This window comes from Diplotaxodon limnothrissa, linkage group LG16, assembly GCF_057381915.1.
Source record: "Diplotaxodon limnothrissa isolate DT_005_m linkage group LG16, D_limnothrissa_male_GT1.1, whole genome shotgun sequence".
NCBI classification, from domain to species: Eukaryota; Metazoa; Chordata; class Actinopteri; order Cichliformes; family Cichlidae; genus Diplotaxodon; species Diplotaxodon limnothrissa.
This window is the reverse complement of record NC_140611.1, coordinates 33186822-33203479: the sequence shown is the minus strand read 5'-3', so window position 1 is coordinate 33203479 and position 16658 is coordinate 33186822. Positions and strand designations below refer to the sequence as shown.

Sequence of the window (16658 nt, the reverse complement as noted above, 5' to 3'; positions counted from 1 at the left end):
CTGATGCTACTAGAAGTGGATTCCCAGCTATGAGAGACTTTGTCCAAAAACAAGTAGACACACTCAGTGTGGATGATGGCAAAGACCGTGTGTCGGTTGTTCAGTACAGCAGCGATCCAGCCGTCCAGTTCTATCTGAACACTTACACCACAAAAAGAGAGGTCCTTGACAGTGTCAGAGGTTTGAGGCACAAAGGCGGACGACCCCTCAACACTGGAGCAGCTCTCCGGTACTTGAGGGATAACGTCTTCACGGCCTCTGCCGGAAGCAGGCGGTCCTCAGGAGCTCCGCAGGTCCTAATATTGATCACTGGTGGAAGATCATTTGACAGTATTGATGAACCAGCCTCTGCTCTCAAACAGCTGGGTGTCTTGACCATTGCAATTGGAACCCGAGGCTCTGACCCCAGAGAACTTCAGACCATAACTGGCGAGCCCAGTCATGCTGTATCTGTGTCTGAGTTCACTGACCTTCCCAATGTTCAAGAACAGCTCTCTTCTGTAATGAGCACAGTGCCAATGAGGGTCACACCTTTGACCCCAACAGTGACTGGTAAGAACATGACCCATCTTCAAAGTCCAGTATCATTGTAGGAAACAGTGTGAAAAGAAATCATTTGGTTTTGCTGTGTTTAATCAGCCAGTGGATTGTTTTTCCTTTTTTTTTTGTTCTGTTTTCGTTTTTGTTTCTTGTTTTTTTTATAAAATAGTTGTGGTTGTAAAGAAAGAGTTCAATTTTACCATGGTGCTTTTTAGCTGCAAAATATTTGATTGACCAAGTTAAACATATGGTAAATCTCATGTCTCTTAGTGGTCAGACAGCCAGCAGGAAGGGATGTGGTGTTTTTGCTGGATGGATCTGATGCTACTAGAAGTGGATTCCCAGCTATGAGAGACTTTGTCCAAAAACAAGTAGACACACTCAGTGTGGATGATGGCAAAGACCGTGTGTCGGTTGTTCAGTACAGCAGCGATCCAGCCGTCCAGTTCTATCTGAACACGTACACCACAAAAAGAGAGGTCCTTGACAGTGTCAGAGGTTTGAGGCACAAAGGCGGACGACCCCTCAACACTGGAGCAGCTCTCCGGTACTTGAGGGATAACGTCTTCACGGCCTCTGCCGGAAGCAGGCGGTCCTCAGGAGTTCCGCAGGTCCTAATATTGATCACTGGTGGAAGATCTTTTGACAGTATTGATGAACCAGCCTCTGCTCTCAAACAGCTGGGTGTCTTGACCATTGCAATTGGAACCCGAGGCTCTGACCCCAGAGAACTTCAGACCATAACTGGCGAGCCCAGTTATGCTCTATCTGTGTCTGAACTTACTGACCTACCCAAAGTGCAACAGCAACTTGAGTCCTCTGTGGAAGCTGCAGTTTTTGAAGTCACCCCAGAATTACCAACCGTAATTGGTACGTTGTCAGACACATCCTATTGCTGGCTCCAAAAGTTACTAATTTCAGCTACAGTGAGGAAAAGCAAATAAATGAATGTGATGTGTGTATAGGTTTTTTGTGCATTTCAAACCAGTTGGTAGCATGCTGTGGTCTTTCTAAAACAGAAGTAGGCCAGGCTAGTGTTGTTAAAATATTAGTGTGCCAGTGAAAGATAATCTCACAAGCTTTGTGAAAGGTTTTCATTTTTTTGTCCTACTGTCTTTTCTCAGCTTCACGTGACAGAAAAGATATTGTATTCCTTCTGGATGGTTCTGATGGCACAAGGAATGGCTTTCCTGCCATGCGTGATTTTGTAGAGAGAGTGGTGGAGAAAATCAATGTGGGAGAAAACAAAGACCATGTCTCTGTGGTCCAGTACAGCAGAGAACCAGAGGTCCATTTCTATCTGAACACATATACCACAAGGGAGGATGTGGTGGACTCGGTCAGAGGGCTTAGACACAGAGGAGGAAGACCCCTAAACACTGGGGCAGCTCTCCAATACGTCAGAGACAACGTCTTTACAAACTCCTCTGGAAGTAGACGCCTGCAGGGTGTCCCACAGATATTGATCTTACTAACTGGGGGAAGGTCTTTTGATAATGTAGATAGCCCAGGCTCAGCTCTCAAACAGCAAGGCATTTATGTGATTGGCATTGGAACTAGGACCTCAGATGCTAGAGAGCTGCAGAAAATATCATATGAGCCCAGTTATGCTCTGTCAGTGTCCGAGTTCACTGACCTTCCCAGTGTCCAAGAACAGCTCTCTTCTGTAATGAGCAAAGTGATAGTGAGGGCCACGCCCATGACACCAACAGTGACCGGTAAGAACGTGACTCCTTTGTAATCTCCAGTATCATGGTAGGAAACAGTGTGAAAAGAAACCAAATGTGATTTGCTGTGTTCAGTTAGCTAGTGGATCTTTTTTTTTTTTACAAAATAGTTGTGCTTGCGAAGAAAGAGTTCAATTTCAAGATGTTTCTCTTTAGCTGCAAAATATTTGATTGACCAAGTTAAACATATGGTAAATCTCATGTCTCTTAGTGGTCAGACAGCCAGCAGGAAGGGATGTGGTGTTTTTGCTGGATGGATCTGATGCTACTAGAAGTGGATTCCCAGCTATGAGAGACTTTGTCCAAAAACAAGTAGACACACTCAGTGTGGATGATGGCAAAGACCGTGTGTCGGTTGTTCAGTACAGCAGCGATCCAGCCGTCCAGTTCTATCTGAACACGTACACCACAAAAAGAGAGGTCCTTGACAGTGTCAGAGGTTTGAGGCACAAAGGCGGACGACCCCTCAACACTGGAGCAGCTCTCCGGTACTTGAGGGATAACGTCTTCACGGCCTCTGCCGGAAGCAGGCAGCCATCAGGAGTTCCGCAGGTCCTAATATTGATCACTGGTGGAAGATCATTTGACAGTATTGATGAACCAGCCTCTGCTCTCAAACAGCTGGGTGTCTTGACCATTGCAATTGGAACCCGAGGCTCTGACCCCAGAGAACTTCAGACCATAACTGGCGAGCCCAGTCATGCTGTATCTGTGTCTGAGTTCACTGACCTTCCCAATGTTCAAGAACAGCTCTCTTCTGTAATGAGCACAGTGCCAATGAGGGTCACACCTTTGACCCCAACAGTGACTGGTAAGAACATGACCCATCTTCAAAGTCCAGTATCATTGTAGGAAACAGTGTGAAAAGAAATCATTTGGTTTTGCTGTGTTTAATCAGCCAGTGGATTGTTTTTCCTTTTTTTTTTGTTCTGTTTTCGTTTTTGTTTCTTGTTTTTTTTATAAAATAGTTGTGGTTGTAAAGAAAGAGTTCAATTTTACCATGGTGCTTTTTAGCTGCAAAATATTTGATTGACCAAGTTAAACATATGGTAAATCTCATGTCTCTTAGTGGTCAGACAGCCAGCAGGAAGGGATGTGGTGTTTTTGCTGGATGGATCTGATGCTACTAGAAGTGGATTCCCAGCTATGAGAGACTTTGTCCAAAAACAAGTAGACACACTCAGTGTGGATGATGGCAAAGACCGTGTGTCGGTTGTTCAGTACAGCAGCGATCCAGCCGTCCAGTTCTATCTGAACACGTACACCACAAAAAGAGAGGTCCTTGACAGTGTCAGAGGTTTGAGGCACAAAGGCGGACGACCCCTCAACACTGGAGCAGCTCTCCGGTACTTGAGGGATAACGTCTTCACGGCCTCTGCCGGAAGCAGGCGGTCCTCAGGAGTTCCGCAGGTCCTAATATTGATCACTGGTGGAAGATCTTTTGACAGTATTGATGAACCAGCCTCTGCTCTCAAACAGCTGGGTGTCTTGACCATTGCAATTGGAACCCGAGGCTCTGACCCCAGAGAACTTCAGACCATAACTGGCGAGCCCAGTTATGCTCTATCTGTGTCTGAACTTACTGACCTACCCAAAGTGCAACAGCAACTTGAGTCCTCTGTGGAAGCTGCAGTTTTTGAAGTCACCCCAGAATTACCAACCGTAATTGGTACGTTGTCAGACACATCCTATTGCTGGCTCCAAAAGTTACTAATTTCAGCTACAGTGAGGAAAAGCAAATAAATGAATGTGATGTGTGTATAGGTTTTTTGTGCATTTCAAACCAGTTGGTAGCATGCTGTGGTCTTTCTAAAACAGAAGTAGGCCAGGCTAGTGTTGTTAAAATATTAGTGTGCCAGTGAAAGATAATCTCACAAGCTTTGTGAAAGGTTTTCATTTTTTTGTCCTACTGTCTTTTCTCAGCTTCACGTGACAGAAAAGATATTGTATTCCTTCTGGATGGTTCTGATGGCACAAGGAATGGCTTTCCTGCCATGCGTGATTTTGTAGAGAGAGTGGTGGAGAAAATCAATGTGGGAGAAAACAAAGACCATGTCTCTGTGGTCCAGTACAGCAGAGAACCAGAGGTCCATTTCTATCTGAACACATATACCACAAGGGAGGATGTGGTGGACTCGGTCAGAGGGCTTAGACACAGAGGAGGAAGACCCCTAAACACTGGGGCAGCTCTCCAATACGTCAGAGACAACGTCTTTACAAACTCCTCTGGAAGTAGACGCCTGCAGGGTGTCCCACAGATATTGATCTTACTAACTGGGGGAAGGTCTTTTGATAATGTAGATAGCCCAGGCTCAGCTCTCAAACAGCAAGGCATTTATGTGATTGGCATTGGAACTAGGACCTCAGATGCTAGAGAGCTGCAGAAAATATCATATGAGCCCAGTTATGCTCTGTCAGTGTCCGAGTTCACTGACCTTCCCAGTGTCCAAGAACAGCTCTCTTCTGTAATGAGCAAAGTGATAGTGAGGGCCACGCCCATGACACCAACAGTGACCGGTAAGAACGTGACTCCTTTGTAATCTCCAGTATCATGGTAGGAAACAGTGTGAAAAGAAACCAAATGTGATTTGCTGTGTTCAGTTAGCTAGTGGATCTTTTTTTTTTTTACAAAATAGTTGTGCTTGCGAAGAAAGAGTTCAATTTCAAGATGTTTCTCTTTAGCTGCAAAATATTTGATTGACCAAGTTAAACATATGGTAAATCTCATGTCTCTTAGTGGTCAGACAGCCAGCAGGAAGGGATGTGGTGTTTTTGCTGGATGGATCTGATGCTACTAGAAGTGGATTCCCAGCTATGAGAGACTTTGTCCAAAAACAAGTAGACACACTCAGTGTGGATGATGGCAAAGACCGTGTGTCGGTTGTTCAGTACAGCAGCGATCCAGCCGTCCAGTTCTATCTGAACACGTACACCACAAAAAGAGAGGTCCTTGACAGTGTCAGAGGTTTGAGGCACAAAGGCGGACGACCCCTCAACACTGGAGCAGCTCTCCGGTACTTGAGGGATAACGTCTTCACGGCCTCTGCCGGAAGCAGGCAGCCATCAGGAGTTCCGCAGGTCCTAATATTGATCACTGGTGGAAGATCATTTGACAGTATTGATGAACCAGCCTCTGCTCTCAAACAGCTGGGTGTCTTGACCATTGCAATTGGAACCCGAGGCTCTGACCCCAGAGAACTTCAGACCATAACTGGCGAGCCCAGTCATGCTGTATCTGTGTCTGAGTTCACTGACCTTCCCAATGTTCAAGAACAGCTCTCTTCTGTAATGAGCACAGTGCCAATGAGGGTCACACCTTTGACCCCAACAGTGACTGGTAAGAACATGACCCATCTTCAAAGTCCAGTATCATTGTAGGAAACAGTGTGAAAAGAAACCAAATGTGATTTGCTGTGTTCAGTTAGCTAGTGGATTGTTTTTTTCTTTACAAAATAGTTGTGCTTGCGAAGAAAGAGTTCAATTTCAAGATGTTTCTCTTTAGCTGCAAAATATTTGATTGACCAAGTTAAACATATGGTAAATCTCATGTCTCTTAGTGGTCAGACAGCCAGCAGGAAGGGATGTGGTGTTTTTGCTGGATGGATCTGATGCTACTAGAAGTGGATTCCCAGCTATGAGAGACTTTGTCCAAAAACAAGTAGACACACTCAGTGTGGATGATGGCAAAGACCGTGTGTCGGTTGTTCAGTACAGCAGCGATCCAGCCGTCCAGTTCTATCTGAACACGTACACCACAAAAAGAGAGGTCCTTGACAGTGTCAGAGGTTTGAGGCACAAAGGCGGACGACCCCTCAACACTGGAGCAGCTCTCCGGTACTTGAGGGATAACGTCTTCACGGCCTCTGCCGGAAGCAGGCGGTCCTCAGGAGTTCCGCAGGTCCTAATATTGATCACTGGTGGAAGATCTTTTGACAGTATTGATGAACCAGCCTCTGCTCTCAAACAGCTGGGTGTCTTGACCATTGCAATTGGAACCCGAGGCTCTGACCCCAGAGAACTTCAGACCATAACTGGCGAGCCCAGTTATGCTCTATCTGTGTCTGAACTTACTGACCTACCCAAAGTGCAACAGCAACTTGAGTCCTCTGTGGAAGCTGCAGTTTTTGAAGTCACCCCAGAATTACCAACCGTAATTGGTACGTTGTCAGACACATCCTATTGCTGGCTCCAAAAGTTACTAATTTCAGCTACAGTGAGGAAAAGCAAATAAATGAATGTGATGTGTGTATAGGTTTTTTGTGCATTTCAAACCAGTTGGTAGCATGCTGTGGTCTTTCTAAAACAGAAGTAGGCCAGGCTAGTGTTGTTAAAATATTAGTGTGCCAGTGAAAGATAATCTCACAAGCTTTGTGAAAGGTTTTCATTTTTTTGTCCTACTGTCTTTTCTCAGCTTCACGTGACAGAAAAGATATTGTATTCCTTCTGGATGGTTCTGATGGCACAAGGAATGGCTTTCCTGCCATGCGTGATTTTGTAGAGAGAGTGGTGGAGAAAATCAATGTGGGAGAAAACAAAGACCATGTCTCTGTGGTCCAGTACAGCAGAGAACCAGAGGTCCATTTCTATCTGAACACATATACCACAAGGGAGGATGTGGTGGACTCGGTCAGAGGGCTTAGACACAGAGGAGGAAGACCCCTAAACACTGGGGCAGCTCTCCAATACGTCAGAGACAACGTCTTTACAAACTCCTCTGGAAGTAGACGCCTGCAGGGTGTCCCACAGATATTGATCTTACTAACTGGGGGAAGGTCTTTTGATAATGTAGATAGCCCAGGCTCAGCTCTCAAACAGCAAGGCATTTATGTGATTGGCATTGGAACTAGGACCTCAGATGCTAGAGAGCTGCAGAAAATATCATATGAGCCCAGTTATGCTCTGTCAGTGTCCGAGTTCACTGACCTTCCCAGTGTCCAAGAACAGCTCTCTTCTGTAATGAGCAAAGTGATAGTGAGGGCCACGCCCATGACACCAACAGTGACCGGTAAGAACGTGACTCCTTTGTAATCTCCAGTATCATGGTAGGAAACAGTGTGAAAAGAAACCAAATGTGATTTGCTGTGTTCAGTTAGCTAGTGGATCTTTTTTTTTTTTACAAAATAGTTGTGCTTGCGAAGAAAGAGTTCAATTTCAAGATGTTTCTCTTTAGCTGCAAAATATTTGATTGACCAAGTTAAACATATGGTAAATCTCATGTCTCTTAGTGGTCAGACAGCCAGCAGGAAGGGATGTGGTGTTTTTGCTGGATGGATCTGATGCTACTAGAAGTGGATTCCCAGCTATGAGAGACTTTGTCCAAAAACAAGTAGACACACTCAGTGTGGATGATGGCAAAGACCGTGTGTCGGTTGTTCAGTACAGCAGCGATCCAGCCGTCCAGTTCTATCTGAACACGTACACCACAAAAAGAGAGGTCCTTGACAGTGTCAGAGGTTTGAGGCACAAAGGCGGACGACCCCTCAACACTGGAGCAGCTCTCCGGTACTTGAGGGATAACGTCTTCACGGCCTCTGCCGGAAGCAGGCAGCCATCAGGAGTTCCGCAGGTCCTAATATTGATCACTGGTGGAAGATCATTTGACAGTATTGATGAACCAGCCTCTGCTCTCAAACAGCTGGGTGTCTTGACCATTGCAATTGGAACCCGAGGCTCTGACCCCAGAGAACTTCAGACCATAACTGGCGAGCCCAGTCATGCTGTATCTGTGTCTGAGTTCACTGACCTTCCCAATGTTCAAGAACAGCTCTCTTCTGTAATGAGCACAGTGCCAATGAGGGTCACACCTTTGACCCCAACAGTGACTGGTAAGAACATGACCCATCTTCAAAGTCCAGTATCATTGTAGGAAACAGTGTGAAAAGAAACCAAATGTGATTTGCTGTGTTCAGTTAGCTAGTGGATTGTTTTTTTCTTTACAAAATAGTTGTGCTTGCGAAGAAAGAGTTCAATTTCAAGATGTTTCTCTTTAGCTGCAAAATATTTGATTGACCAAGTTAAACATATGGTAAATCTCATGTCTCTTAGTGGTCAGACAGCCAGCAGGAAGGGATGTGGTGTTTTTGCTGGATGGATCTGATGCTACTAGAAGTGGATTCCCAGCTATGAGAGACTTTGTCCAAAAACAAGTAGACACACTCAGCGTGGATGATGGCAAAGACCGTGTGTCGGTTGTTCAGTACAGCAGCGATCCAGCCGTCCAGTTCTATCTGAACACGTACACCACAAAAAGAGAGGTCCTTGACAGTGTCAGAGGTTTGAGGCACAAAGGCGGACGACCCCTCAACACTGGAGCAGCTCTCCGGTACTTGAGGGATAACGTCTTCACGGCCTCTGCCGGAAGCAGGCAGCCATCAGGAGTTCCGCAGGTCCTAATATTGATCACTGGTGGAAGATCATTTGACAGTATTGATGAACCAGCCTCTGCTCTCAAACAGCTGGGTGTCTTGACCATTGCAATTGGAACCCGAGGCTCTGACCCCAGAGAACTTCAGACCATAACTGGCGAGCCCAGTCATGCTGTATCTGTGTCTGAGTTCACTGACCTTCCCAATGTTCAAGAACAGCTCTCTTCTGTAATGAGCACAGTGCCAATGAGGGTCACACCTTTGACCCCAACAGTGACTGGTAAGAACATGACCCATCTTCAAAGTCCAGTATCATTGTAGGAAACAGTGTGAAAAGAAATCATTTGGTTTTGCTGTGTTTAATCAGCCAGTGGATTGTTTTTTCTTTTTTTTTGTTCTGTTTTCGTTTTTGTTTTTTCTTTTTTTTTACAAAATAGTTGTGGTTGTAAAGAAAGAGTTCAATTTTACCATGGTGCTTTTTAGCTGCAAAATATTTGATTGACCAAGTTAAACATATGGTAAATCTCATGTCTCTTAGTGGTCAGACAGCCAGCAGGAAGGGATGTGGTGTTTTTGCTGGATGGATCTGATGCTACTAGAAGTGGATTCCCAGCTATGAGAGACTTTGTCCAAAAACAAGTAGACACACTCAGCGTGGATGATGGCAAAGACCGTGTGTCGGTTGTTCAGTACAGCAGCGATCCAGCCGTCCAGTTCTATCTGAACACGTACACCACAAAAAGAGAGGTCCTTGACAGTGTCAGAGGTTTGAGGCACAAAGGCGGACGACCCCTCAACACTGGAGCAGCTCTCCGGTACTTGAGGGATAACGTCTTCACAGCCTCTGCCGGAAGCAGGCAGCCATCAGGAGTTCCGCAGGTCCTAATATTGATCACTGGTGGAAGATCATTTGACAGTATTGATGAACCAGCCTCTGCTCTCAAACAGCTGGGTGTCTTGACCATTGCAATTGGAACCCGAGGCTCTGACCCCAGAGAACTTCAGACCATAACTGGCGAGCCCAGTCATGCTGTATCTGTGTCTGAGTTCACTGACCTTCCCAATGTTCAAGAACAGCTCTCTTCTGTAATGAGCACAGTGCCAATGAGGGTCACACCTTTGACCCCAACAGTGACTGGTAAGAACATGACCCATCTTCAAAGTCCAGTATCATTGTAGGAAACAGTGTGAAAAGAAATCATTTGGTTTTGCTGTGTTTAATCAGCCAGTGGATTGTTTTTCCTTTTTTTTTTTGTTCTGTTTTCGTTTTTGTTTCTTGTTTTTTTTATAAAATAGTTGTGGTTGTAAAGAAAGAGTTCAATTTTACCATGGTGCTTTTTAGCTGCAAAATATTTGATTGACCAAGTTAAACATATGGTAAATCTCATGTCTCTTAGTGGTCAGACAGCCAGCAGGAAGGGATGTGGTGTTTTTGCTGGATGGATCTGATGCTACTAGAAGTGGATTCCCAGCTATGAGAGACTTTGTCCAAAAACAAGTAGACACACTCAGTGTGGATGATGGCAAAGACCGTGTGTCGGTTGTTCAGTACAGCAGCGATCCAGCCGTCCAGTTCTATCTGAACACGTACACCACAAAAAGAGAGGTCCTTGACAGTGTCAGAGGTTTGAGGCACAAAGGCGGACGACCCCTCAACACTGGAGCAGCTCTCCGGTACTTGAGGGATAACGTCTTCACGGCCTCTGCCGGAAGCAGGCGGTCCTCAGGAGTTCCGCAGGTCCTAATATTGATCACTGGTGGAAGATCTTTTGACAGTATTGATGAACCAGCCTCTGCTCTCAAACAGCTGGGTGTCTTGACCATTGCAATTGGAACCCGAGGCTCTGACCCCAGAGAACTTCAGACCATAACTGGCGAGCCCAGTTATGCTCTATCTGTGTCTGAACTTACTGACCTACCCAAAGTGCAACAGCAACTTGAGTCCTCTGTGGAAGCTGCAGTTTTTGAAGTCACCCCAGAATTACCAACCGTAATTGGTACGTTGTCAGACACATCCTATTGCTGGCTCCAAAAGTTACTAATTTCAGCTACAGTGAGGAAAAGCAAATAAATGAATGTGATGTGTGTATAGGTTTTTTGTGCATTTCAAACCAGTTGGTAGCATGCTGTGGTCTTTCTAAAACAGAAGTAGGCCAGGCTAGTGTTGTTAAAATATTAGTGTGCCAGTGAAAGATAATCTCACAAGCTTTGTGAAAGGTTTTCATTTTTTTGTCCTACTGTCTTTTCTCAGCTTCACGTGACAGAAAAGATATTGTATTCCTTCTGGATGGTTCTGATGGCACAAGGAATGGCTTTCCTGCCATGCGTGATTTTGTAGAGAGAGTGGTGGAGAAAATCAATGTGGGAGAAAACAAAGACCATGTCTCTGTGGTCCAGTACAGCAGAGAACCAGAGGTCCATTTCTATCTGAACACATATACCACAAGGGAGGATGTGGTGGACTCGGTCAGAGGGCTTAGACACAGAGGAGGAAGACCCCTAAACACTGGGGCAGCTCTCCAATACGTCAGAGACAACGTCTTTACAAACTCCTCTGGAAGTAGACGCCTGCAGGGTGTCCCACAGATATTGATCTTACTAACTGGGGGAAGGTCTTTTGATAATGTAGATAGCCCAGGCTCAGCTCTCAAACAGCAAGGCATTTATGTGATTGGCATTGGAACTAGGACCTCAGATGCTAGAGAGCTGCAGAAAATATCATATGAGCCCAGTTATGCTCTGTCAGTGTCCGAGTTCACTGACCTTCCCAGTGTCCAAGAACAGCTCTCTTCTGTAATGAGCAAAGTGATAGTGAGGGCCACGCCCATGACACCAACAGTGACCGGTAAGAACGTGACTCCTTTGTAATCTCCAGTATCATGGTAGGAAACAGTGTGAAAAGAAACCAAATGTGATTTGCTGTGTTCAGTTAGCTAGTGGATCTTTTTTTTTTTTTACAAAATAGTTGTGCTTGCGAAGAAAGAGTTCAATTTCAAGATGTTTCTCTTTAGCTGCAAAATATTTGATTGACCAAGTTAAACATATGGTAAATCTCATGTCTCTTAGTGGTCAGACAGCCAGCAGGAAGGGATGTGGTGTTTTTGCTGGATGGATCTGATGCTACTAGAAGTGGATTCCCAGCTATGAGAGACTTTGTCCAAAAACAAGTAGACACACTCAGTGTGGATGATGGCAAAGACCGTGTGTCGGTTGTTCAGTACAGCAGCGATCCAGCCGTCCAGTTCTATCTGAACACGTACACCACAAAAAGAGAGGTCCTTGACAGTGTCAGAGGTTTGAGGCACAAAGGCGGACGACCCCTCAACACTGGAGCAGCTCTCCGGTACTTGAGGGATAACGTCTTCACGGCCTCTGCCGGAAGCAGGCAGCCATCAGGAGTTCCGCAGGTCCTAATATTGATCACTGGTGGAAGATCATTTGACAGTATTGATGAACCAGCCTCTGCTCTCAAACAGCTGGGTGTCTTGACCATTGCAATTGGAACCCGAGGCTCTGACCCCAGAGAACTTCAGACCATAACTGGCGAGCCCAGTCATGCTGTATCTGTGTCTGAGTTCACTGACCTTCCCAATGTTCAAGAACAGCTCTCTTCTGTAATGAGCACAGTGCCAATGAGGGTCACACCTTTGACCCCAACAGTGACTGGTAAGAACATGACCCATCTTCAAAGTCCAGTATCATTGTAGGAAACAGTGTGAAAAGAAATCATTTGGTTTTGCTGTGTTTAATCAGCCAGTGGATTGTTTTTCCTTTTTTTTTTGTTCTGTTTTCGTTTTTGTTTCTTGTTTTTTTTATAAAATAGTTGTGGTTGTAAAGAAAGAGTTCAATTTTACCATGGTGCTTTTTAGCTGCAAAATATTTTATTGACCAAGTTAAACATATGGTAAATCTCATGTCTCTTAGTGGTCAGACAGCCAGCAGGAAGGGATGTGGTGTTTTTGCTGGATGGATCTGATGCTACTAGAAGTGGATTCCCAGCTATGAGAGACTTTGTCCAAAAACAAGTAGACACACTCAGCGTGGATGATGGCAAAGACCGTGTGTCGGTTGTTCAGTACAGCAGCGATCCAGCCGTCCAGTTCTATCTGAACACGTACACCACAAAAAGAGAGGTCCTTGACAGTGTCAGAGGTTTGAGGCACAAAGGCGGACGACCCCTCAACACTGGAGCAGCTCTCCGGTACTTGAGGGATAACGTCTTCACGGCCTCTGCCGGAAGCAGGCAGCCATCAGGAGTTCCGCAGGTCCTAATATTGATCACTGGTGGAAGATCATTTGACAGTATTGATGAACCAGCCTCTGCTCTCAAACAGCTGGGTGTCTTGACCATTGCAATTGGAACCCGAGGCTCTGACCCCAGAGAACTTCAGACCATAACTGGCGAGCCCAGTCATGCTGTATCTGTGTCTGAGTTCACTGACCTTCCCAATGTTCAAGAACAGCTCTCTTCTGTAATGAGCACAGTGCCAATGAGGGTCACACCTTTGACCCCAACAGTGACTGGTAAGAACATGACCCATCTTCAAAGTCCAGTATCATTGTAGGAAACAGTGTGAAAAGAAACCAAATGTGATTTGCTGTGTTCAGTTAGCTAGTGGATTGTTTTTTTCTTTACAAAATAGTTGTGCTTGCGAAGAAAGAGTTCAATTTCAAGATGTTTCTCTTTAGCTGCAAAATATTTGATTGACCAAGTTAAACATATGGTAAATCTCATGTCTCTTAGTGGTCAGACAGCCAGCAGGAAGGGATGTGGTGTTTTTGCTGGATGGATCTGATGCTACTAGAAGTGGATTCCCAGCTATGAGAGACTTTGTCCAAAAACAAGTAGACACACTCAGTGTGGATGATGGCAAAGACCGTGTGTCGGTTGTTCAGTACAGCAGCGATCCAGCCGTCCAGTTCTATCTGAACACGTACACCACAAAAAGAGAGGTCCTTGACAGTGTCAGAGGTTTGAGGCACAAAGGCGGACGACCCCTCAACACTGGAGCAGCTCTCCGGTACTTGAGGGATAACGTCTTCACGGCCTCTGCCGGAAGCAGGCGGTCCTCAGGAGTTCCGCAGGTCCTAATATTGATCACTGGTGGAAGATCTTTTGACAGTATTGATGAACCAGCCTCTGCTCTCAAACAGCTGGGTGTCTTGACCATTGCAATTGGAACCCGAGGCTCTGACCCCAGAGAACTTCAGACCATAACTGGCGAGCCCAGTTATGCTCTATCTGTGTCTGAACTTACTGACCTACCCAAAGTGCAACAGCAACTTGAGTCCTCTGTGGAAGCTGCAGTTTTTGAAGTCACCCCAGAATTACCAACCGTAATTGGTACGTTGTCAGACACATCCTATTGCTGGCTCCAAAAGTTACTAATTTCAGCTACAGTGAGGAAAAGCAAATAAATGAATGTGATGTGTGTATAGGTTTTTTGTGCATTTCAAACCAGTTGGTAGCATGCTGTGGTCTTTCTAAAACAGAAGTAGGCCAGGCTAGTGTTGTTAAAATATTAGTGTGCCAGTGAAAGATAATCTCACAAGCTTTGTGAAAGGTTTTCATTTTTTTGTCCTACTGTCTTTTCTCAGCTTCACGTGACAGAAAAGATATTGTATTCCTTCTGGATGGTTCTGATGGCACAAGGAATGGCTTTCCTGCCATGCGTGATTTTGTAGAGAGAGTGGTGGAGAAAATCAATGTGGGAGAAAACAAAGACCATGTCTCTGTGGTCCAGTACAGCAGAGAACCAGAGGTCCATTTCTATCTGAACACATATACCACAAGGGAGGATGTGGTGGACTCGGTCAGAGGGCTTAGACACAGAGGAGGAAGACCCCTAAACACTGGGGCAGCTCTCCAATACGTCAGAGACAACGTCTTTACAAACTCCTCTGGAAGTAGACGCCTGCAGGGTGTCCCACAGATATTGATCTTACTAACTGGGGGAAGGTCTTTTGATAATGTAGATAGCCCAGGCTCAGCTCTCAAACAGCAAGGCATTTATGTGATTGGCATTGGAACTAGGACCTCAGATGCTAGAGAGCTGCAGAAAATATCATATGAGCCCAGTTATGCTCTGTCAGTGTCCGAGTTCACTGACCTTCCCAGTGTCCAAGAACAGCTCTCTTCTGTAATGAGCAAAGTGATAGTGAGGGCCACGCCCATGACACCAACAGTGACCGGTAAGAACGTGACTCCTTTGTAATCTCCAGTATCATGGTAGGAAACAGTGTGAAAAGAAACCAAATGTGATTTGCTGTGTTCAGTTAGCTAGTGGATCTTTTTTTTTTTTACAAAATAGTTGTGCTTGCGAAGAAAGAGTTCAATTTCAAGATGTTTCTCTTTAGCTGCAAAATATTTGATTGACCAAGTTAAACATATGGTAAATCTCATGTCTCTTAGTGGTCAGACAGCCAGCAGGAAGGGATGTGGTGTTTTTGCTGGATGGATCTGATGCTACTAGAAGTGGATTCCCAGCTATGAGAGACTTTGTCCAAAAACAAGTAGACACACTCAGTGTGGATGATGGCAAAGACCGTGTGTCGGTTGTTCAGTACAGCAGCGATCCAGCCGTCCAGTTCTATCTGAACACGTACACCACAAAAAGAGAGGTCCTTGACAGTGTCAGAGGTTTGAGGCACAAAGGCGGACGACCCCTCAACACTGGAGCAGCTCTCCGGTACTTGAGGGATAACGTCTTCACGGCCTCTGCCGGAAGCAGGCAGCCATCAGGAGTTCCGCAGGTCCTAATATTGATCACTGGTGGAAGATCATTTGACAGTATTGATGAACCAGCCTCTGCTCTCAAACAGCTGGGTGTCTTGACCATTGCAATTGGAACCCGAGGCTCTGACCCCAGAGAACTTCAGACCATAACTGGCGAGCCCAGTCATGCTGTATCTGTGTCTGAGTTCACTGACCTTCCCAATGTTCAAGAACAGCTCTCTTCTGTAATGAGCACAGTGCCAATGAGGGTCACACCTTTGACCCCAACAGTGACTGGTAAGAACATGACCCATCTTCAAAGTCCAGTATCATTGTAGGAAACAGTGTGAAAAGAAACCAAATGTGATTTGCTGTGTTCAGTTAGCTAGTGGATTGTTTTTTTCTTTACAAAATAGTTGTGCTTGCGAAGAAAGAGTTCAATTTCAAGATGTTTCTCTTTAGCTGCAAAATATTTGATTGACCAAGTTAAACATATGGTAAATCTCATGTCTCTTAGTGGTCAGACAGCCAGCAGGAAGGGATGTGGTGTTTTTGCTGGATGGATCTGATGCTACTAGAAGTGGATTCCCAGCTATGAGAGACTTTGTCCAAAAACAAGTAGACACACTCAGCGTGGATGATGGCAAAGACCGTGTGTCGGTTGTTCAGTACAGCAGCGATCCAGCCGTCCAGTTCTATCTGAACACGTACACCACAAAAAGAGAGGTCCTTGACAGTGTCAGAGGTTTGAGGCACAAAGGCGGACGACCCCTCAACACTGGAGCAGCTCTCCGGTACTTGAGGGATAACGTCTTCACGGCCTCTGCCGGAAGCAGGCAGCCATCAGGAGTTCCGCAGGTCCTAATATTGATCACTGGTGGAAGATCATTTGACAGTATTGATGAACCAGCCTCTGCTCTCAAACAGCTGGGTGTCTTGACCATTGCAATTGGAACCCGAGGCTCTGACCCCAGAGAACTTCAGACCATAACTGGCGAGCCCAGTCATGCTGTATCTGTGTCTGAGTTCACTGACCTTCCCAATGTTCAAGAACAGCTCTCTTCTGTAATGAGCACAGTGCCAATGAGGGTCACACCTTTGACCCCAACAGTGACTGGTAAGAACATGACCCATCTTCAAAGTCCAGTATCATTGTAGGAAACAGTGTGAAAAGAAACCAAATGTGATTTGCTGTGTTCAGTTAGCTAGTGGATTGTTTTTTTCTTTACAAAATAGTTGTGCTTGCGAAGAAAGAGTTCAATTTCAAGATGTTTCTCTTTAGCTGCAAAATATTTGATTGACCAAGTTAAA

General features: G+C 45.4%; 7 protein-coding genes across 12 annotated transcripts in view; all 7 read left to right on the top strand.

Annotated features, from left to right (window-relative positions):
- The window catches only part of LOC146616506 (collagen alpha-3(VI) chain-like), a 104409-nt gene that overhangs the window by 46623 nt on the left and 41128 nt on the right, over positions 1-16658 (top strand). The gene's annotated exons all lie outside the window — the stretch shown is intronic.
- On the top strand, positions 30-2348 carry LOC146616518 (collagen alpha-3(VI) chain-like). The gene is made up of 3 exons (XM_085375176.1): positions 30-552; positions 811-1410; positions 1665-2348. The coding sequence occupies exons 1-3, from the start codon at positions 30-32 to the stop codon at positions 2279-2281; spliced, it is 1740 nt and encodes a 579-aa protein (XP_085231302.1). The 3' UTR covers positions 2282-2348.
- On the top strand, positions 2556-4874 carry LOC146616517 (collagen alpha-3(VI) chain-like). The gene is made up of 3 exons (XM_085375184.1): positions 2556-3078; positions 3352-3936; positions 4191-4874. The coding sequence occupies exons 1-3, from the start codon at positions 2556-2558 to the stop codon at positions 4805-4807; spliced, it is 1725 nt and encodes a 574-aa protein (XP_085231310.1). The 3' UTR covers positions 4808-4874.
- Positions 5082-8133, top strand: LOC146616516 (collagen alpha-3(VI) chain-like). Of its 2 annotated transcripts, XM_085375174.1 has the most exons (3): positions 5082-5604; positions 5825-6424; positions 6679-7362. In XM_085375174.1, the coding sequence occupies exons 1-3, from the start codon at positions 5082-5084 to the stop codon at positions 7293-7295; spliced, it is 1740 nt and encodes a 579-aa protein (XP_085231300.1). In that variant the 3' UTR covers positions 7296-7362. The 2 variants fall into 2 exon arrangements, with proteins under 2 accessions (XP_085231300.1, XP_085231301.1); XM_085375175.1 differs by lacking the exons at positions 5082-5604; positions 5825-6424 and adding an exon at positions 7493-8133 and having other exon boundaries at positions 6507-7272.
- On the top strand, positions 8390-11567 carry LOC146616515 (collagen alpha-3(VI) chain-like). 2 transcript variants are annotated; one of them, XM_085375182.1, is made up of 3 exons: positions 9248-9770; positions 10045-10629; positions 10884-11567. In XM_085375182.1, exons 1-3 carry the CDS (start codon positions 9248-9250, stop codon positions 11498-11500), a joined length of 1725 nt encoding a protein of 574 aa, XP_085231308.1. In that variant the 3' UTR covers positions 11501-11567. The 2 variants fall into 2 exon arrangements, with proteins under 2 accessions (XP_085231309.1, XP_085231308.1); XM_085375183.1 differs by lacking the exons at positions 10045-10629; positions 10884-11567 and adding an exon at positions 8390-8912 and having other exon boundaries at positions 9171-9811.
- On the top strand, positions 11776-14914 carry LOC146616514 (collagen alpha-3(VI) chain-like). Of its 2 annotated transcripts, XM_085375179.1 has the most exons (3): positions 12634-13156; positions 13392-13976; positions 14231-14914. In XM_085375179.1, the coding sequence occupies exons 1-3, from the start codon at positions 12634-12636 to the stop codon at positions 14845-14847; spliced, it is 1725 nt and encodes a 574-aa protein (XP_085231305.1). In that variant the 3' UTR covers positions 14848-14914. The 2 variants fall into 2 exon arrangements, with proteins under 2 accessions (XP_085231306.1, XP_085231305.1); XM_085375180.1 differs by lacking the exons at positions 13392-13976; positions 14231-14914 and adding an exon at positions 11776-12298 and having other exon boundaries at positions 12557-13197.
- Positions 15122-16505, top strand: LOC146616513 (collagen alpha-3(VI) chain-like). Its single transcript, XM_085375191.1, has 2 exons — positions 15122-15644; positions 15865-16505. The coding sequence occupies exons 1-2, from the start codon at positions 15122-15124 to the stop codon at positions 16503-16505; spliced, it is 1164 nt and encodes a 387-aa protein (XP_085231317.1).